Source organism: Oxyura jamaicensis, chromosome 10 (assembly GCF_011077185.1).
Source record: "Oxyura jamaicensis isolate SHBP4307 breed ruddy duck chromosome 10, BPBGC_Ojam_1.0, whole genome shotgun sequence".
Classification (NCBI taxonomy): Eukaryota; Metazoa; Chordata; class Aves; order Anseriformes; family Anatidae; genus Oxyura; species Oxyura jamaicensis.
The window spans coordinates 18708450-18729359 of NC_048902.1; the positions used below are offsets into that span (position 1 = coordinate 18708450).

Sequence of the window (20910 nt, forward strand, 5' to 3'; positions counted from 1 at the left end):
GACTGGACTAGATGAGCTTTCAAGGTCCCTTCCAATCCCCGACATTCTGCGATTCTGTGAAAGCCCCAGAACTAGACTGAAAGCCCCCCGAGTTCAGGATATCCATTTTTCCTTCTGTTCTCTTTAAATAGATTTTTTTTAAGTTCATTTCCTTGCCCTCCCTACCTCGGCGTTACCCACGGTGCCAGCACTGAAGCTGAGCTCGGTGAGGAGCACACAAGAAGAATCTTGATTTGCAAACTGCAGCAGACACAGAGGATGGAATGAAATTATTAATTGATCACTGGAGATCTTGCCCCGTGCTGAAAGTGCCTTTTAGCAGGTGTGCGCTTCACAACAAAAGCGATCACAGAAGAAAAGGGATCAGAGCAGAGGCTGCACGCCTGCCAGCCGGTCGCCAGAGAAATCTGCGATAAAATGTGTGCATTCACACGCGGCTCACCACCAAAACTGAGCTGAGGAGAGCTATTCCACTGCAGCCACTGGCTGCTTCATAAAAACTCATGGAAGTTTTTGAAGATGCTGGCTCCGGAGCTGGGAATATAGGCAGGGTGTGTGTCAGGACTGGAACAGCTGGGCTGGAAGCTCACAGACATCCAGCTACAACAGCGCAACGGGGCCAGGACACCACCCAGCCAGCAGCCGTATGCTTTTCCTTTGTGGTTGCAGAGCTGTTCCAAAAGCTAAGCTCTCATTCCAAAAAGGGGAGGAAAAAAAAAGAAAGCCACATCTTCAGCCTATCCAAGCCTAGCCCAGCTTTTTTTCTACAGCTGGAAATTATATAGTTTCAGTGTTCGGTGATACAGCATGGACAGAAACGCGCTGTGGCACGCTCCTGGCTAACCTGGCCACCGACAAGGTGTCGCCCTGTAGCCTGGACCAGGTCAGAGATCTTCCAAAGCGTGGATCTAATCTGATGCAGAGATGTGAGCTGATGTGCAGCCAGGCTTGAAAAAAACGCGGCTGCCAGAACTGGGAACAGCCTCGCTGAGTGCAGGAGGCATGAATTAGTGCGAGGATGGTTCAGATGCAGTCATTAACCATAGCACTGCTGGCCAAACATCCCCGAGGTTGCCACGCCAGACGTCCTCTCATTCAGAGGGCTCTCTGAACGCAAACTCTCTTAGTTATCTTCCTAGGGAGAGGGAAAAAAGGCACCCACAAAAAAAAACAATCTAACCCAAACACCTGAACTGAGTATCAGCAGTGTCCAAGTGACAGACATCTGTTAGCTCTGTCGTTACACACCTACAAAGAGACTGTTGGGAGAGCAGTTCCTTGCAGAAATGGGTGACCGTTTTCGTTCACAAGATCCTCGAACAACACACAGGTAATTCTGGGATGCCTGGGAACGGCTCTGCTAACAGTTTTCCTGTTTGCCCTCAGTCCCCCAAGGCCGTCTTCTGTTGCTCATTATTAAAAATTTCCAGTGTAAGAAACGTTTCTGTTTCAACCTCTACGTATGCAATGCATTATCACTCTTAGAAGCTTTTCTTCATTTTTCAGTGTTTTTGAAAGGCCCAAGTCAAGCCAAATGCATTTTGAGTGACGTGGCTTTTGCTCCATTATAATTCCAGTACTCGGTATTTCTTGGTGAATATTTATCAGAACGAGGCATAGACTAAAGCCCATCAGCGATTTACAGCAAACAAAAACCTCTGCTTCTCCAGCACGCAGCTCATCTGAAAGGCAATGAAAAATACTTACCTACATTTCTCAATCTACTAACATTTACAGAACGTTTTCATACCTCTGTTCACTGGTTGACTCGGGGTTTTTCGATACCCAAGACAGCTTTACTCTTCAGCAGATGAGTACCATTACACGTAGCACGTTAACACCATTTATCAGCTCCAAGTTTATCTAGTTTCTTCCAGATAAAGATATTTCCAGAACATCTGCATCAGTAGAGTAAGAGAGTTCTTGCACAACTGCTGTAAATGGAAAAAAAAAAATCTCCTGAAGGCTTTTTAATGTGTTCTTGGGAATTCATACCAAAACAGGAACACTGGATTTATTAGAGGGTTCACTTTCACCTAATGCCTTCTGCATGCTTCACTCTTCAGCTGTAAAGCAACAAGCAGCCACGTTTCCATACTTGTTTGTGGTCGAGGGAGAACTTTCTGTTTGAAGTCAGAGGAAAAACCCTTCCATCTGTTTGCGTCGTTTGTGAGCCAAAAGGAAAAGTTCTACAAACTGAGGTTCTTGCTCCCGCTGTTCAATAGCTTAGAAGTGTCTGATCAAGAAAAATTTAGGGACTTGAGGGTTGGGAAAAAAAAATTAAGGGAGAGAGAAAGTTGAAGCTTCAAGAAATATGTAAATCACTTTGTTCTCCCTGGATATGTCTCAATATCTTAAGAGTTGGGCAAAAATCCATATCCCAGCCCCAGCCAGAAGCAAGTCGTGGGACACAGAGAAAGATTAGCATATACTCAGCTCAGAACTGCTTATTTATTCCTTCAAATGCTGTTACTGAGCTAAATCAGCCCATCTTCACCCCTTCACCAAGACAAGGAATTCTGTACCTTTAAGACAACAATCTCCCACGGCTCTTTTTCTGAAGAGAGCACCTCAGACTGTTGCCTGTTTCCCCAAACAGAAGGGGAAAATGTTCCCCACAGGCACGAGCAAGGTAACTTAGTCCTCCCCGGATGAAGATCTTAAAAAATATTTCCCCACCTCTATTTTTTTCTGCCCCATTAAAGAAGAAAACCTGAAGTTTCATTCTGCGCTCTGTTACAACAACGGCAATTTAGGGTTACGTATCAAAACGCACAGAAGCCAGGAAATGAAAACCAGTTTCCATAGGAACGTTAATGGCCTTCTCACTTCATCTTCTGCCTCCGTTTTAGCACACACTTCATAGGTCTGAAGTAAAAGGTTCTTCACTTTTCCATTTCATTACTTGGCGACTTTAAAACTCCCAAGTAACATGCCCCTGCTACATCTACAGTCAGAGAAAATCACGGAGGATCAGGCAACACGTCAAAGGAGCAGTCTCTATATACATCTGAGCAGTGCATTCAGAGCTGGCGTACAGGTGGACACAAATAATCCAAACACAAGCACTCAGAGACAAGAAAACGTTACGTATTTGCTAGTCACGGGCTCTTTTCAGCCCCCCTGCAGCCCACGTCCCCCCCAAAAAAAAAGGAAGAAAAAAAAAGCTGCACCCTTTTGTGCTGCACAAGCTGACAGCAAGGTAAGAACACACCTCAGCATCCCGCCAGGCTTCTCAGGGCAGCGGGACAGCCACGCAACGCAGCCAGGCTCTCATTTCACACCCCGAGACACCTTTAGAACAGCAAGTGGAACGCGCTAAGTTCTCAGCCATCCGGAGGTGTAACCCTGATGCTGCATGGCCAAAGCTACACGCAGTCCTGCTGCCCAGAAGCAAGGCAGCGCACAGGTCCCAGCACAGTTCGTGGCTTCTCTTTTCCCTTTGAACATCTTGCAGCTCAAGCTGAACACGCCCGTGTAAACCCTCCTCCACAAACCCTGTTTGCCAGCAGCAACTTGAAAAGAAAGCCTCAGCTCTCCTAAGAGGTAGAGACTTTGTTGTACATATTTCCTTGATTTGGATTCAGCTATAGCTGGAGAATTTTAAAACTACTGATCCAACCTACCCTGCTTCTCAATCACTTACGAGGGGTGGGGAATGGGGAGTTTCACTTTTTAAACTTGAGGAAATTCTGATTTGGTCTTAATCTGTAGAGGATTCTTCTAGGAATCATGATTTGGAACAGAGAACACCCAAATAAAACATAAAAACAAAAAAAAACGCTTGAAAAAGAACACCCAAAACTACTGTTTATGGTACTAGCCAAATGAAAATCACTTCATGTGATCTCTCGTATGTTTTGCTTTACACAGATACACAAAACGCCTTAGCGTTTTGCTTTATACACATTTATTGCACTGGAACATATGCCATCTATAGAAAAGATGCCGTAGAAAAGCACAAGATTGTAAATACTAGGCTTAGGATTTGTTGGCAATTGTATTTAATATTAATTGTATCTTGTTTTTTACAAAGCAGTTGAAATAAAAAAAAAAAAAGGAATAGCAAGAACCCCCCACCTGCTGTCTAGCATCAGTAATCCTCACTGGTTTGTTCACCATTTCTAAGGAAAACATCATTCAAGGTAGCTTGTCACAGAGACTCTTCTAAAGTAACTGGCCTTCAGTGCAAATCCAGGGCGTTTGTCAGGTCATCTGGGTTTTCTCAAAGTCCCTCCTCCAAAAACTGAAGGCATCTGCCAATGGTAATATTCTTCCCTTTTAAAGAGCTTCCAGCCAAACACAGTAAACCCCGTTACACGTCTGAGGATGGCAAAAATCCTCATTTTACGCAGGTAAACTGAGGCCTAGACAATTCATTCCCCGGCTCGAGGCCAGTCTTTTGAAAGGCCAACCGCAGAATCCAGCTCTCAATCACAAGTGATACATCTGGGCTGGAGACTAGGCTTCCTCACTACAGGGGGAAGAAAACGAACCGATTACGCTGACTTTGTTTCTTTCCTCATCCTCTCTCAGGGTATTTTTCTTGTGTAGCATCGTCTGCTGTTAATATATGCAAATGACGTAAAATCTGTTTTTAAATTAACACCTGCACTAAACCACACCCCGGAGGAGTCACTGTGACATGCCAGCTGTAGGCAGGCAGACAGTGGGTACGATTAAGCCTGCTAGTGACGTGAGACACTAGGGAGGTTAGCCTCATCCACCTGCTGACGGGCCCCTGCGGCCTGGTCTCCAGGAACACGTTCCGCCTCCTTCTCCAGACAGGGGGTTATAGCCTAGAAGCACAGACGAGAAATCCACCACGTTAATATTCATCAACAGGAATTCACCAACACGCAAGTCAAAAATAAATTCCACAAGCATTTGCACCTTGCTTACAGTTACTGCATACGCAACGGTTCAGGGAAAATGAAAGCAGAGAAAATACCTGAGATGGTTGATTTTATAGGGCTAACAGTAAAAGCCATTGCAAATCATTTGTGTTTTAATTTGACCAATTTGGATTAAATTAAATTGAAATCAATTGCCATTTAATTTCTCTAAATCAGCATTCAAGCCTTAACGCTACTCTGCAGTTGCTGTGGAGCAGTGAGAGTTTATCTGTTCTCCCGGAGCCCTACTAGTTAGGGACTTACAATAACCTTTAATTCCAGTCCTGTAATGAAGATTTTAAAGGTCAAAAAGCAGATTCACTTATTAGTTTTACGAGATTTTTAAATGCATTTGAAAAGGCAAATGCACACAGTGATGCAAACAGATACTTGAGCTGAACCTCCCAATGCCATACTACAGGCAACCTCATTTTATGAGAACACACTTGGAAAGGTGCGACGTGGCAAATATATTCAATTTGTTCTGTACAAGGCAAAGAAAAGGAAAACCAAAAGCCTTGCTAACCGAGCAGGTTTCAATGCAACCTGTTCCACTGAAACTTCAAGCACTGCCTCCATCTTTGAAGTTTTTCTTGTACGAGCTAAGTTCTGCTTTCTAGCTTAATTCGGCAGCTGAACAGCGCAGATGGTTCTTTCACTTCATCCTTAGCTAACTCATGAGAAGATCAGAGACCTCTAATTCCATAATCCGTTAAACTTAAGCAAAGATTTTGCTTAGGCTGAAATTAGGACAGGTAGCAGCTGGAAGGATGCCTCAACCTAGTCGCCCTGATCATGTTCCTCAGCACATGAAAGAACCATGTGCTGAGAATTAGCATGCATTTCTCATTCCCAGCAGCAGTAAACATTCTGTGCAAGAGCTACAAAAGGTATCTGACGGTGTCAGACATTAGACTGCACTCACATTAAACAACCGAAGACAAATCAAGCCGTAATACTCAAAGCAGAACTCTCAGCATTCAACAGTTACTGAGGTGCAGGACATATAAATGAAGGATCTTCAGGTTTGATACATTTCATCAAGTGACTTATTCACTGCTGCACCCTAAGTGCGTTTCCCTTTTGGTCTGATACAATTGAGGCTGTCTAGGATGATCCCTTCTGCTATGGAAATTTGTAATTAGAATATTACAGCCAAATTAGCACTCGCAGGTATGGCAAAGGCTGTTTGCCATACATGTATGTTTGGAGGGTTTATGGCTAAAGAGAACAGTTAATCCATCGAGATAAATTTCAGTGGTTGACAGTGAGTTTAATGCAACCACCCTACGGTGGTTTGTCAGAGTTGGTAATTGTCTCATACATCTGCAGGATTTGCATATTCAATAGGTTGTCACTGTAATACCCGATAAACAAGGTCACATCTACCTTAATGAGGTGTCCCTGAGTCTGTAAGAGAAAGCAAAATATTTTCTTCCTGCACTGAGTTAGTAGTACAGGTGACTAAAAGACGGGCCGGGTATTAAACGATTGGACTTTTCCAACAATAGGGGAGGGTTCCCAGAAATACTGCAAGAACCTGTGGTTTTGAGTCACAACGACCTCCGTTAAGTTATGGCAAAAGCATTTACAAGAAAACTGAGCTATTGTCTCCCTGGGGAAAAGCACGGCAGAAACTGCCCGCTAGGTTTTGTACAAAGTGTAAGCAGACCACGACGGTAAAGCTAGAGAACTTGTTCGTAAGGCACATTTTGTTTTCTCCTTGAACAAGAGGGAAATTACAGGTAATTACGCGATGACTTTGTACGCGGGTCGGTAAATGCTCTGTTTCAAGCTCAAAGCATCTGAAGGATTTCATACTCACCACCTCCTCGCAAAGGCTTTTTGTTTGGTTTAGATTTCGGGACTGCTGATGAGGTGGAGGCACCAGATTCTACTTCTTGCTGTTCACAAAAGTAAACGTTACTCAGAATTTAGTCAATGTGAACTTCAGCCACTCTAATTACACATACGTAATTGTAACCTCATTAACAACTCAGCTGTTACCTGACTCAGTTTCAGGTTTCCTTTGTAACTTTTTCCTTCTTGCATACTTTCCCACATCGCTATCTTCTGCCTTCGCTTTTCTTCTTCAAGCTGGGAGACAAATTGAGGACATGTCAGACAAAGATTTTAGAACTAACAGAATTGCCCGTGCTACAGAAACTGCTACAACAGACTCATCAAAACCCAGCGGGTCTCTCCCTACCCGAAGCAGTACCTCAGCTTTGTAAACACCCAAGTCTTCCCAAGAACAGAACTGCAACCTGTAACTCTTCCCCAGTACACACAAGACTGCGTCTGCAGCTTCTTTTGACCCCTTCATGCTTAAAAATATTTTGGAAGTAAAACAGAACTCAGCGGAAAGCTTAGATCATCCGTCTATAAAAAGTACTGAGTAAAGAACGTTGCATCTGATGGCCATTTGAAGCACAATGGGGGGTTCTACGGAAGAAAATGTGTTTGTTTTTTTAAAAAATGAACAAGCCAGATACATATTTACATCCCAACATACGCTATCAAAGGTGCTCCCTTCTCTCTTCTGAAGTACCTAATCCAAAATAAATAAATAAATTCATAGTTAGGGCAGACTGCCTTCCTCTCAACAAGCAGGAAGAAAGCAAGGCAGCTGACCCACCCAGCCAAACAAAACCAAGCTCCCCAGGTCCGAGCACATTAGGCCCAGATTTCCTACATGGTGGCTGTTTTCTCCCACACTGACTTTTCTTTTAACTGCCAGCGTTTCTCAAAGTGTCAGCTATAAACTGGAAGCTGAATGGAGCTGATTGCAAAAGCAAAAATAGAAGAAGAACCGGGATTAATGAGCAACATTATTGCTGTGCTGATCGCATCCACTTTTCTGCACTGCCCCAGAGAGCAACACGCTGTCACTATCTCAAACTGTAGCTCCAAACACTAAATTACAGCAATGTTGTGCTAAACTACGTTTCAACGACCTCGTATTTTCCACTGAGAGCAGAAAACCCACGTACGTTGAACCTAAAACTGCAGCAGATCCCCTCCAGCCACTCACGGGGCACATAACTACGTTTCTGTGGGTACAGACTTACCTCTTAAAACAAAACTAATCAAACAAATAATAAAAGCCCGAGGTGTTCCAGACACACAAATACTGGCGGAGAATCAAGCAGCGCAGAGATCGATCACTTCAAGAACGAGCAGAATACTGAACATACCAATAGTTTAATCAACTGTGAGCGTCAGCACCTCAGGCTGACACGGCACGCAGATACACGCCTGCTGACGGAGGCCAGGTGACAAAGGGGGAAGAAACCCCGCTGCCTACATTCCCGCAGAGAGAACTCGTCTCCTGTCCTTCTGGCATCCAGCACGGCATAAACCTTTCTACGCCAGCAGCGAAGTACCCGATGGATGACAAGTTTAGGAGCTAGGGAAAGGAATGCTCTCCAGTTACCTGTCTTTGTTTTTCTTTGTATCTTTCTGCTTGTGCATTCAGCTCCTCTTGCATCCTGAGGCGAGCTGCTGCCAAAGCTTCCTGCCTCCTTACCACCAGGTCGGGCTCTAGGAAATTGCAGAAGAGTTTGCAAAGCAGTTTGAAGTAAATTCTAAACGGTAACCTCAAAGAATGGTAATAAGGAAAGGCTCCCATCCCTTGCCACAACAGTTTTGCAGAAAATTACAGCTCAAGTCCAGTTTGCAGCTTATCTCTCACAGTAATTCATACGCTGGTTTAAATCCCATAATATTTGAACATTTTTATAGCAATTACTTCAACGGGCTTTTAATGAACACAGACACCCATTTAATGAACACAGACACCCATGTAACGAACCCATAAAAATTAGAATCCGAGCTCCTAGAATATTTGCTTCTATTTCTGAAGGATCTGCTTGACACAAATAATTTCACAAATACCATCCAGGCTTCGCAGGGTTTCCATTTTTACCCAGAGAACTTGTTTTGTGCAGAAGCATAAGGCAACCAGCCCACACTCACTCCTACTCCTTCTGGCAATCGGTCCTGCTGGCTGGATTGTGGCAGCGAGGCACTGGCAGATTTCATCTGCTCCATCAGCAGAGAAATTCCTCACAAATATCAAACATATCTCAACATAAGGACAAGTGAGTAACGTTTTCTGAGGTCACACGACCTGCCATGCCAGCACACCAGAGGGATCAGTGCCAAGCACTTTTCTTTCAGCAGACACACAAGCACAGCCCGGCCTTTCCGGCAGCAGGTCTTTGTGTGGGGCAGGATCATGACTGCGTAAGGTTTTCCACCTTTGCCACACTGCAGAAGGCAACGCACGCAGGAGGCCGCTACACCCCAAATGTCCATAATCCCGATGGAGTCAGGGCTCCTTTCCTCCTTACCACGTTACTTCCTAACACAACCCCACCATGACACAGACTTCTAAGAACATTTCTCTCGTTCAAACCTTTCCCCACCAATCTCTTCAGCAAGATCTACACGCCTCCATGGGCCCTAACAACCACCTCGAGTACCCCTCATGGTTAAAACCCCCCAGAGCAGAATCTCTTTTGGCTGTCGTTAAGCAAGATTCTGCCCCTGTGGAACCCAACAGCTGTCAGCCATCCCGTTGTGACTGAGTGCCAGGAGGCATCTAGAGGCTGACACCCACATCTCAGCACCGCCACGCACAGCCCCGAGGAGCACGCGAGGCTTTACTGACCAATATCTGCTGCATCAACCGCTCCCGCCCGGCCGCCTGCCCTGGCGGCCAGGCTTTGGGATATCTTCTGGACGATGACATAGATGGCGACGCAGGCCAGAAGGATGTACCAGCCGTAGTTGGACAGCAGCGAGCCCACTGCGATGGGGATGAGGTGTAGGTTAGGGCAGGCTGCCTGTCACCACCAGCCACACATCCCTCCCACCCCCACACAGCCCTTAACTTCCCAGCCCCAAACTCCACACCAGGCTCCCCCCACACCCCAAAATCCAGGCCCTGCTCCCCTCATCCCCCTGCCTTAACCCCACCTCCCCTCGCAGCCCGGGCTCCGGGCCTGGTTCCCCTCATAACCCACCCCCAGCCTCAACCTCCAGCCCCGGCTCCCCTCACAGCCCAGGCTCCAGGCCTGTTTTCCCTTGTAACCCACCCCCAGCACCAATCGCTCCACCCAAAGCTCCTCTCACACACCCAGGCCCGGTTCTCCCCCCAGCCTCAGGCCCGGTTGCCCTCACAGGCCCAGGCCCCCCCTCACAGACCCAGACGCGGACCCAGGCCCCGGCCCCGGCCCACCTCACAGCCCCTCCTCAGGCCCAGCCCCCGCCCCATCCCCGCTCCCCTCCCGGCCCCCCGGCCCCCACCCGCGTGCCGCAGCAGCTCGGAGACGCCCCCGCCCCGCTCCAGCTCCGCTCCGCCGCCCCCGGCCCCGCCGCCGCCCCCCAGCTCCATCCCCGGCCGCCGCCGCCGCCGGCGCCTCCTCCTCCCCCTGGCCGGGCGCCGCCCCGCCAATCACCGCCCGCCCCGTGCCGTGCCCCACCCACTGGGGGAGCAGGGAGCCAATGGCGTTAAAATAACTCCGGTTGATGGCCAATAGGGGAACGACAGAGTGGAAGGAGGGTGAGATCAGAAGGGCGAGGGCCAATGAGAAAGGAAAGGCGAATGGGCCAATGGGGACGCAACGGCAGGGAATGGTCCCGCCTTCCTTAAGGCCCACCCCCCCGCTCCCCATATAATGTTCGGCCACGCCCCCACCCTCGAAGGACCGCCCTTCTTCCACGCAGCCACGCCCCCCACCCCAAGGACCGCCCCCGGTCGCTGACCACGCCTCCCCCCACCGAGGGACCGCCCCTCCCGGCTCTGGCCACGCCCCCAGACCACGCCCCCCGGCAGCAGCAGCCCAGCACCGGCGGCCTCCGGCCCCGCTCCTTTATTGAGGGGTGACCGCGGCGCGGCCCCACCGGCACGGCCCCAAAGGAAGCCCCCAGCGGCCCGGCAAGCTGTGGCCGCCCCCCCCCCACCCCGCTAGGATCCGTTGGGGACTGTGTCTTCTTCCATCTCCTCCTCGGCGTCCTCGGCCGGACCTGGGGAGAGACGTGGGGTTCAGCAGGGTGTATAATAACGCATAATAGTGCAAGTTGTTAACAAACACCCAAAAAAAGGCTGGTTGTGAGGGTCCCAGCTGCTAATAATGAGCGATGGTGGCAGCCTGCAGCTAGGGATTGTCTGCTTAGAGGTCCCAGAGACCCCACGGAGACTCCCAGAGACCCCACAGGACAATAGGGAAGTCCCAACATACTGGGATCGTTGTTCTTTAAACGACTGGGATGAACTGCTTGGAGCCAGACAACAGGGTTTACAGCTGATGTTTTGACACCCTGCTGCTCCCCACAAAGACCCGTGGCAGTTCTGAACCACGTGCTGGCTGGCAGCCAGGAGGCTCCCCTGCTCACTGCAGAGCCTTCGGGACGATCCCCAGTCACTCTGCTAATCAAATTATGGGAGTTTTAAAGAGTTTTTCCAACTCTGTCACTGTTCGGCCCTTCTAACTTAAAGCATCTGCTGAGCACTTAAGAAACGTGGATTGTTTGGAAACCAGAAGTAGAAGCGGAGTGTGACCTGGTTTTCGCTCTCTGCCGGGTATCTGGCCAGCCTGCAGCAAGCCTTTCAGCCTCTCCACTTCAGCCAAAGTCGAGGCATTTGCTATGGCAGTCTGAAAAAGATGAAAGAACACAATGAAATCTTCACACACAGCACGTCAGTCTGTTTAAAATAAACAAAGTGTTGTTTTTTTTTCCAGCTAAGTGAAGCTAAGGTTTTACATTCTAAAAGGTTTTACATATGACAAGGCACAATCTTACTTCCTCCCTTATTAAACAAGCTGCTCTACCTTTTGAGAACTCTAAGCTCAGGACGAAGCTTCAGTTAAATTCTCAAAAAACAAGTACGTCATAGAAGAAAACTCACAGGAAAAGCACCTGCGACAAACAGGACACACTGTTCTGTTCATCTGAGCAGAGTCAGATGTTGCCAGGAGAAAACCATTTGTTCCGTTTGGATTCCCGGTTTTTCTCCTCCATTTTTGTCCCCGTGTGCTGTCCTGCCACACGTACCTTAATTGCCTCCACGTCACCGGGGGAAGGCCCAGTTTTCTTTTTGTCCGTTGGCAGACCAGCACCTGGATTGAAGCTTCAAAGAAAAAAAAAGCAGTAAAGTATCACTACACCCTGTGAGGAGCAGGTGCTTCTCTTACTTCCAAACCAGGTTTGGAAGTATTTCATTCAATCAAGTGTAGTATCTTATCTTTGTTAACAAACTGATACAGTGAATTGCCTCCTTCAGAAACACCAGCAACTTGTCCTCAGGGTCCCCTTCCCCCTCCCACCTTTCATCTGCTCATAATGAGAGGCAGAGCATAATTTGTGAAGTATCTGACAAGAGCTACTCCATTTGGATGTTGTTGAACACTCCGTTTTGGCTGTCACCATCACAAGAGGAGGGTGGATAAATACAGAGTAAATGAAATTGGGGTTTCCCTTTCTTACGTGTCTAACGCGACACTGCGGCAGTCTGTTAAAGCCTGCGCTACGCTAGGCGCAAGCTGAAACTTTTGCTTCTCAGAGTTACCTGCTTTAAGAACAAATAAACGTTTGTAGACTGTGGCAATGGGAGTTCATGACTAAGCAGCGGGAAAGAATCTCCTGAAACGCTGATCCAGCCTCAGAAGCCTGCAGCCTCTTCTGCAGCTATAGGGAGATTTTCTTTCTCTGTTTATCAAACTACTGAGATCGCTGATTTACTTGTTCTAAAACTCACAGACCTGAACCCTTTTTTTAAACTTACAATCCCTAGTGAAAGCTCATCTGTTGTAGTTTTAGATGCTAAATACATTTGAGATACTTTTGTTACTTAGCTATGAGTTTGGAAATGCAGTTGCCACGCGTGATCTGAATTTTGTTTTCCAAACAACTCGATGAAAAATTCAACAAAAACAAGGCCAGGTTACACGGGGCCACGGACAACCTCCTCTAGTGGGTGGCGTCCCTGCCCACGGCAGGAGGGTTGGAACGAGGTGCTAATTAAGGTCCCTTCCAACCTGAGCCATCCTATGATGTACCATTTAAGAATTAAACTAAATAAGCATGTTATTTTAACACCTGTCAACTAAATGTTTTCACCTGCATTTATCCTCCTAGTTAAAGCAGGTTCTACTGGTTAGAGTCCTAACAAAACGTAAGATTTTTCAGTTACCACTCACCTAGAGAGTGGAAAAATAACCACACAAACAAACAGCCCCCTCCTGGCAGCAAAGTGATAGAGGGGAAAAAAAGGTTTCCCGCTTGTTGATGTAAATGAATCCACCCTGACCGAGTATCTCTTCCAAAACCCTTTCTGAGATGTATTCACCACCATCCAAAAATTAGCCAGAAGTGCCTTGTGACATCACCCTACCAAAGTTAAGCCATCCTGCCAACAGAGGATGTTTCGGTTTAGGGCGTAATGCCGCACACAAAGTGGTGTTTCTGAAGGAGAACGCCAGCGTAAATTTATTTTTCATCTTACGTTTTTGTTCTCCTGGCAATATCCTTTGCAAGCTGTGCACCCCGTTTGCCCTTGAACATTTTCTCTGCCTCCTGTCGCTCCTACAGCGATACCACACACACAAAGTTAATTTGAGAACATTGCATTTTGCAAAGTTGCTGTCTTTGCAAAAGAAAGGTGCTTTGGCTCATCTTCATCAGCGAACATTGGCACACGGAGAGCAGACGTAACAACAAGCACATACACACTGTCCAAACGCTCAGGCTCAAGGCACATCAGCCTGATGCTCTGAAAAACAACAACTCTCCCACACTGCATCTTCGCAGAGAACAGCGGGCTCCGCTGATTTCCTCATTCCCTTCTCCAGATCTTTCTACCAACAAAACTAGCCAGCCAGAAGAGAATCAGACTAAACAAACGGTGGCAGCAAAACACAGTTAAATGTAATTAAGCAGACTGGATTCTTAAGGGAATGAAATTATAAAAGAAAACAAAGCACGTTTTAAAGCCACTTAGGATTCATAGTTTCAATACAGCTTACAAATATGGCAAAAAGCTGGCTGTTGCCACTAAAGTTTCAAGAACGTAACAAGAAAAAAACCTTGAGCTGAATCAGAAGAGAGGAGACTTACTTTGAGTTTTACTTTCTGAAAATCCAGCACTCTGACTTGAGGAACTTTGTGGATTACATACAGTCTGTAATGCTTCTTATTTGTTACAGGATTCCTTAAAATGCTGCAAAGTAAAGAACGGTTACAGAGAGGTACTTAATACGAAATATACTAAAATAAATTAAGATATATATTCTATAGATATAAATTCAGAGAAAAACACAAAACAACTTCTCTTTTCAAGATTACATACCTTAGGTACGTCAATGATTTAATACTCGATAACGGATCCAGTTCACCCTACGTAATAGGAACACAGGAACAAGTCTGAATGCATTTAATAAGAACCCAGGATTTCAAAACAAAAGTTCCTGAACTTCTACCAGTCTTTATAAGTTACTGCTTCAGAGTCAGAATAACCTCACGTTCATTTCAAGCTTAGTTTTTTTGAAAATTTAGGCAAATAGCATTTGTACTGTGGCAAATGACTGCAGTAAATCAATAAAGTTTCAAGTAATATTACTATATGCAATTTAAGGCATCCAAGTGAGCCAAAAGTTTGCATTTCTACTATGGAAAAGAAACTTTCCAGAAACAGGGGGAAAAAGGAACAACAAAGCAAGTTTCAGTTTTAACAAAGAGTTAAGAATGAGAAAGCTGCAAGCGGACCTGCTGGTATTAAATCTGCTCAAATGCTACACAAAGGATTCAAATCTGCTCATCTTTACACATAAGACCACTAACAAAACCAATGAGGACGTGCTGAGGCTCTTGGCTTATTAATTAAATAATTCAGCCTATTAGAAAATTAGATGAGATTAGATGCGCTTGGGTTTTCCAGTTTTGAATAAGTGGCCAAAAAGAAAATTTGAAAGAGAATTTTCATGCAGTTTTTAAAAACAGAGACTGTTTGTTCAGTCCAATATTGGACCTAAAAGTATTTAATTTCAAAGTAATTAGATCACCTTTGTGAATGCTCCTCACTAGACTCTCACGTGTGTTTTAGAGATCAATTAGAATTACTAAGGCTAGTTTAACAGGAAACCCACCCAAACTTTTTGACCGCTGTTCTGCTGCATGCTGCAAATTATGTTAATTAAACCATACACACCGATATACACCCAACTCTACCAAATTCACATGGTATTTCCCTAAAGAACAAGGTTAATTAGAAAGATGACAAAACCACACAATTCAGGCTTGCTTGGATTTATTCTGCATCACTAGCTTACCAATTCAGCAATGTTATTGTTGGTAAGAACGAGCTCCGTGAGGCTGGGCAGAGCCTGCTCAAGTCCCTCACCGATCCGACTGAAGAAGAAGAAAAATCCAAAGGTTTAACTTAGGCTGGAAATTAGCAATGGTGACACACAAAGAAACATGAAAATATAGAACTTCTCTCTTACACACAACCAAGTTTGACACTGGCAGAAGCTTGGGTTAGCATCAGCTGCAAGACTTGTTCTAATCAAAGCAGCATAAAATACCAGCCAGCACTGTAAGAGCATTAGATGCAAAATATGTGTTACATCCATTCAACTGCAGGTGCCTGTCTTTGTGGGGATGATACATGAGCTCCAAAGACTTTAACCAAGTTCCGGATTCTTGTCCTCACAAAACAAACATTTCTACAACTATCCTGCCCTGACAGATGCACAGAGGCTCTTCCCAAGAGCACCTTCCTCTGCCCCAGGGTCCCAAACTCGACCGCTCACCAAATCCTGTTGTTGTTCATCAGGAGGGTCTTCAGCCTCCTCAGCAGGGGGAACCCGTCCAGCTTGCGGATCTCGTTGTCAGAGAAATCGATGGCATCGAACTGGTCCAAAGTGGCGCCTAAATTCTCGATAACGGGGATTTTATAGCCTGGGGGAAGAGAAACGTGAGGCATGGATTAGAGGCTGGCTACGGAAGAGTAAAACACGGCGAAAAACAGGGCCTCGGGGAGATGCCTGGACAGAGGGATTGCTAAAAAAAAAAAAAGCCTGCAGGGTGCCTTTACCCCGCTCCCACACAGAATAAAGCCTCCAACAGCCCGCCCAGCCAAAACACGAGTCCGAAGGCCCAAAACCAGTCCCACAGGGCCGGGCCCTGGGCCTCCCCGCAGGGCCCAGCGCCTCCCCGCAGGGCCCAGCGCCTCCCCATAGCCCCATACCCCGCAGGTCGAGCTCTCGGTCTCGGACGGCGTTGGTGTACTGCGCCGCCTGCTCGATCAGCTCCGCCGTGAGCTTCACCATCCCGCCGGGCCGCGCTAGGCCGCACCAGGCCGCGCCGCGCCGAGCAGAGCCGTGCCGAGCCCGCCCCGCTCCGCCAGGCCCCGCCGCCGAGCAGGCGCCGCCCGCCCCCCTTCTCCTCCTCCCCTCGGCTCCTCCTCCGCGAAGGGGGGGGGGGGGGGGGGGGGGGGGGGGTGAGGGAAGGCGGGAGGAGTGTGGAGGTGGTCGGGTTCAATTCTGTCAGCTGGACAATAAATAAGTTCTTCCTCACATGGCGATGAAACCTCCCGTGGTTCAATTTATACCCATTACCCCATGTGCTATCGCTGGCCACCACACAGAAGAATTTAACCCCATCCCCTTTACACTGTCCTCCCTCATGTTTATAGAGGTTGATAAGATCCCCTCTCAGTCTCCTCTTCTCTAGGCTAAACAGACCCAGCTTGCTTACTCCTTCCTCGTAGGACAGATGCTCCAATCCCTGAATCATCTTTGTGGCTCTGTTGGACCCTCTAGAAGCACTACGTCCCTCCTGTACTGCATCATGGAGGAGCATGGAGTCCCAACTCCCAGCTCCACACAGGACCACCCAAAACCCAAACCATGTGTCTGAGAGCAGTGTCCAAACGTGTCTTGAACTCTGCCAGGCTTGGTGCCATGACCACTGCCCTGGGTAGCCTGTGCCAGTTCCTGACCACCCTCTTAAGTGCAGAACCTTTTCCCAATGTCCAGCCTGACCCTCCCGTCCCAGCTCCATGACATTCCTTCAGGTCCTGTCGCTGTCCCCAGAGAGCAGATCTCAGCGCCTGCCCCTCCGTTCCCCTCATGAGGAGATCACTGGGGACACCCCAGGGTGCGGGACCTCTAAAAGAGGGGAGCACAGAGACTCCTGTGGGTCCCCCCTGAGTCACATTCTTCCCTTTATCCCTCATATCCTTCTAAATTTCACCGCTATAAATGTCTTTAAACAGTGCTTTTCCATACAGTTGGAACCTCATCCCCCCAGGGAGCTGGGGGGAGCGACACCAAGGGCCCAGGGGAGCATCTCTGCTAAGATGGTGCCTTTGCTTGGCAGCGTTTGGGCAATTGAGCACAGCCATCGCACCAGAGCACTTCAGCAGCTCGTCAGCAGAGGGAACTGATGTCCTACAAACGCCTCTGCCTTTGGCCAAAGCAGCCCCAAGCGTCCCAGGGTGCCTTCATCACCCCTCTCTCCCCAGGCCAGGGGAAGGCCAGGCCCTGCAGATTCTGGAAAACGTTTGGTCTTTGATCTGCTGCTGCTGAGAAGGGCAGCCATCCTTCTTTGTGGGCTCCCAGCTGCAATTGTGAATGTTGAGGGAAAAGGTACAAAATCGGAAGTTTTTTCGCCCCAAGCCCTCCTCTCACGGACAATATGACCCAGCCAGGGGCCATTGCAGTCTCCCCTGTGGCAAAATCTCTGCTGAGCTGCTGTTTCTCCACGTTCCCCACAGCTCAGTTCTGTGCACAGCCAGAGAGAGAGTGCAGAGCCCCGCATCCAAGCACATCCATCAACGGAGTAAAGGCTTGGCTTTGCTATCCATTAAACCCTGAAACAGGCAGAAGCTGTTACCAGAGCTTCCCTCTCTGCTTCTGGCATTTCAGATCAGACTAACTCTGCAGGAATCCAGGCAGAGCAGGCTGGGGACCTGCTTCCCACAGGCAGCAAGCAGGCTGCTTTCCCTTGGACAATCAGCTGCTGTGCTTTTAGCCGGTGGGACTGTGCTTTTTCAGACAAATGCTGCTCCTTTCCTGCTACACAGCCAGGACAGCCTCACACAGTAATTACAGCTCTTGGTGCTTTCCACCATCCCAGCAGCAGTTTGGGCTTTGCTCCCGAATACAGGGCTGCCCATAAACACCTTCCCACAGTTGCTCAGGCATCTCCACGTGCTTTCCAGCTCTCAGGGAAGAAATGATGGGCAGGGAGCAGGCTGCAGCACAACATTCACCTTTCGCCTTCAAGACAAAGCACACTCTCAAGTGGCATCACCCACCTCCTGACCCACTTTACGGATCTGGAAAGCTGAGGAAGAGTTGGGTGTATCTCCTGGGGAGCTGAGATGGCTCATCCTGCCGTGCCTGGGCAGGCAGCTTCACTTCAGTGTAAATCAGGTCTAAGGCTGGTGAGCTGCCTGGCATTAACGTCGGGTTGTCACAGCCAAGGCGCTTGGCCCCGTTGGCAGGGCTCGGCTGGCAGCAGCAGCGCTTTGCGGATGGATGAGCCCCAGCGCAGATGACGTTAACTGAAGGTGGCATGGGAAGGGAAGTGGTTGGTCACCCCCAGGTCCCCAAATCCTGCTGAATGTCACCAAGCCACCACCTCTGTGACCCTGGAAAAATATTTCTCTAGCCCTCGATTCTCCCTCAGTGAGATGAGGCAGAATGATTTCTGCATCTACTGCTGTCTAGGGAAGGATTTCATTTTTCTGGGAGCTGTGACATTTCTTTGAACCCAGAGGTTCACTGCCGCAGCCGCCTTTGGCACCACACAGGGATGGCTCATACTTTTCTTTTGGGAGCATCCAGCAGCAGCAGCCCGTGAGTGACGCCTGGCTTGGTCCCCAGGATTACAGTGTCAGCGCTGGCTCCGTTCTGGCTGGCGATGCCTGCGGAGGTGTCGGCTGGGGTCACTCAGTTCCTGTGCTCCCTGCTGAAGAAAACACCCTCGCTGCTGCCTGTGACCAATGCCACATACGAAAGCACACAGTCAGGTTTTTATAACATCTGCGTTTCTTTAAAAGAAGTTAGGAGGGAGCAAGAGAGAGGGACATGTCACAAACAAAAACGGAGAATTAGCAGCACGGTTGCACATAACTCAGGAATCACACGATGGGAAAGTCGATGCAATCCTCAGTCATTTCAGGCAGGCATTGAAAGCAGATTCTCTTCAGCCTCCTGGGAAGCAGGTCCTGCCCCTGACAAGGCTAAACAAAACGGGGACCTTTCTCCTGGAGCACAATACAGCAGCGTGCCTCAGCTCTCCGGCTGTAATGGAGCCGTAACTGAGAGCAGACAGATTCTTGGTGTCGGATGGGGTACACGAGCTCTTAAAAACCCCTTCTTTGTAATGGAAAGTCAAAGTGATGATTTTTAAGATGTGTGTTCTCCACCTGCCAGCTATGAAATGGCCGATGGCTGCGAACGCAGCCTCACAGCCAAACAGCAAACGAGGAGTCAGGCTACCCTAAGACGATTTTCCAGAAAACAGCTATTATGGATCGGTCACTGGTGCCAAGAGACAATAGAGAAATGTGCTTTAATACACTGCCTAAGTATTCGTTTATCTTGAAGAGACAGCCACTTTGATCCTCTGAGCATACCAGTGTCGGAGAGACTTTAATAGCTCCAAGCTAGCATTGCAATAGCTTAGATAAATAATCTGAATTTTATTACTTTCCAGGAATGATTTCTGAGGGAGTTAGAGCCCTGGGAACACTGGAAGCTGGTGTTGTTGCATGAACCTGATGCGTAGAATTTATTTCTTTTCCCGGGAGGCTGGAGGGCAGCAGAAAGCTAGATAAAGCTGCGACTGCTAGGGATTGGTCATCTTAAATTGCATTGCTTCACCCATGGTGTATTTTTGTATTTTAAGTTATGCCAAGGATGTAAGGGTAAACAGCTTTTTTTTTTTTTTAGCATTTCAGTACATCTGAATAAACCATTGAGCAGCGTTAGAGGCAGGCTGCTGTGAGCCAAAACTGGAAGTCAGAGCTGATGCAGTGCTCCTGCTTCACAGCTCCCGTTTTCGACAGTGACACAGCTACAAAAATTAAAGTTTGTTATTTTACAACCAAAGCGGCAGAAGCCAGAAGCATTTCACCCCACTTCTGACCTCTGGTTTGGCCCCAAACCAAAAAGGGGATCCCAGAGCAACAGAAGGACTCAGTACGTGATACATCATCTGGTTAATTCACATTTATCAGATGATAAATGGGAAGAACTGTAAGATGCACGAGCCCGCAGCAGCACAGCTCTGAGAAAGCATCTTCCCTCGACTTGGACGCGCTGATTCTTGTGGCTCCCTTCCAACTCGGGATATTCCACGACTCCCTCATGAGAGGGTTCAGTTCTTTCCTTTTTCACGCTAAAAAAGCTCAATTCCAGGTACCCAGGCACTACCCTGGGCGCCTGACCCATGGTAAAACCCCGAGAAAGAAACCCAAAAAGGTCCCACAGCTCACTCCATCCCTGGCCAGAGAGGGGAAGGTGGCCCCATGGCCACCAGCCCGCACTGCGGCCAGGACTGCACTGCGAGCTCTGAAGGCAAAAGGTCTTTTTGAGGAGAAACACGAGGTTTTTTTGCACGTGCACCATCTGCTCAGGAGCCGTTTCTTCCGCAGGAGCTGGGCTGATCGGAGAGGCTCCAGCGAGGGCAGAAAAGAGGTGCAGCACCACCGCCCTGACCTGCCTCCAGAGGCAGGAATTTGGAAAAAGCACAGACCCGTTGCTCAGGGGAGATCAATGGTTTATTAACTTAAAGGTCGGTTCACCAAAGCTCCGTCTCTGCGAGGGTTTGGACCGCCGGTGGCGGTGTGGCTCTCGCCCCTTCGCCTGGCGGAGGTAAAGCTCTGTTGGGCAAGCCCAGGCAGGGCGCGTCGTCGCAGCCGAAAACAAGCAGGGATTAGCCCAGCCCCAAGGAGGAGCGGGTGACAATCCGCACTGCGAGTTTCACTGGCAAGAGG

At 48.1% G+C, this 20910-nt stretch overlaps 2 protein-coding genes across 2 annotated transcripts; both read right to left on the minus strand.

The window, feature by feature from the left end:
- Positions 1-3981: 3981 nt before the first annotated feature.
- Positions 3982-10340, minus strand: SELENOS (selenoprotein S). Its single transcript, XM_035336142.1, has 6 exons — positions 10209-10340; positions 9571-9708; positions 8332-8438; positions 6903-6992; positions 6721-6799; positions 3982-4799 (listed from the first exon to the last, which is right to left on the minus strand). The coding sequence occupies exons 1-6, from the start codon at positions 10294-10296 to the stop codon at positions 4720-4722; spliced, it is 582 nt and encodes a 193-aa protein (XP_035192033.1). The 5' UTR covers positions 10297-10340; the 3' UTR covers positions 3982-4719.
- A 406-nt stretch (positions 10341-10746) lies between these two features.
- SNRPA1 (small nuclear ribonucleoprotein polypeptide A') lies at positions 10747-16347 on the minus strand. Its single transcript, XM_035336203.1, has 9 exons — positions 16150-16347; positions 15713-15860; positions 15230-15308; positions 14251-14297; positions 14019-14121; positions 13408-13487; positions 11958-12033; positions 11464-11557; positions 10747-10928 (listed from the first exon to the last, which is right to left on the minus strand). The coding sequence occupies exons 1-9, from the start codon at positions 16229-16231 to the stop codon at positions 10870-10872; spliced, it is 768 nt and encodes a 255-aa protein (XP_035192094.1). The 5' UTR covers positions 16232-16347; the 3' UTR covers positions 10747-10869.
- Positions 16348-20910: the final 4563 nt, after the last annotated feature.

Bases quoted from the DNA above. Each gene is read 5' to 3' on its own strand.
- SELENOS (XM_035336142.1), bottom strand. From the start codon at position 10,296: ATGGAGCTGGGGGGCGGCGGCGGGGCCGGGGGCGGCGGAGCGGAGCTG. The intron at 9,709-10,208 runs GTGGGGGCCGGG...TCCCCATCGCAG, and splicing joins CGAGCTGCTGCGGCACGCGG to TGGGCTCGCTGCTGTCCAAC. The intron at 6,993-8,331 runs GTAACTGGAGAG...TTTGTCTCCCAG, and splicing joins ACAAAGAAAAACAAAGACAG to CTTGAAGAAGAAAAGCGAAG.
- SNRPA1 (XM_035336203.1), bottom strand. From the start codon at position 16,231: ATGGTGAAGCTCACGGCGGAGCTGATCGAGCAGGCGGCGCAGTACACC. The intron at 12,034-13,407 runs GTAAGATGAAAA...TTTTCTTTGAAG, and splicing joins ATTGCCAGGAGAACAAAAAC to CTTCAATCCAGGTGCTGGTC. The intron at 10,929-11,463 runs GTCACACTCCGC...GTCTCTCCCCAG, and splicing joins CGGCAGAGAGCGAAAACCAG to GTCCGGCCGAGGACGCCGAG.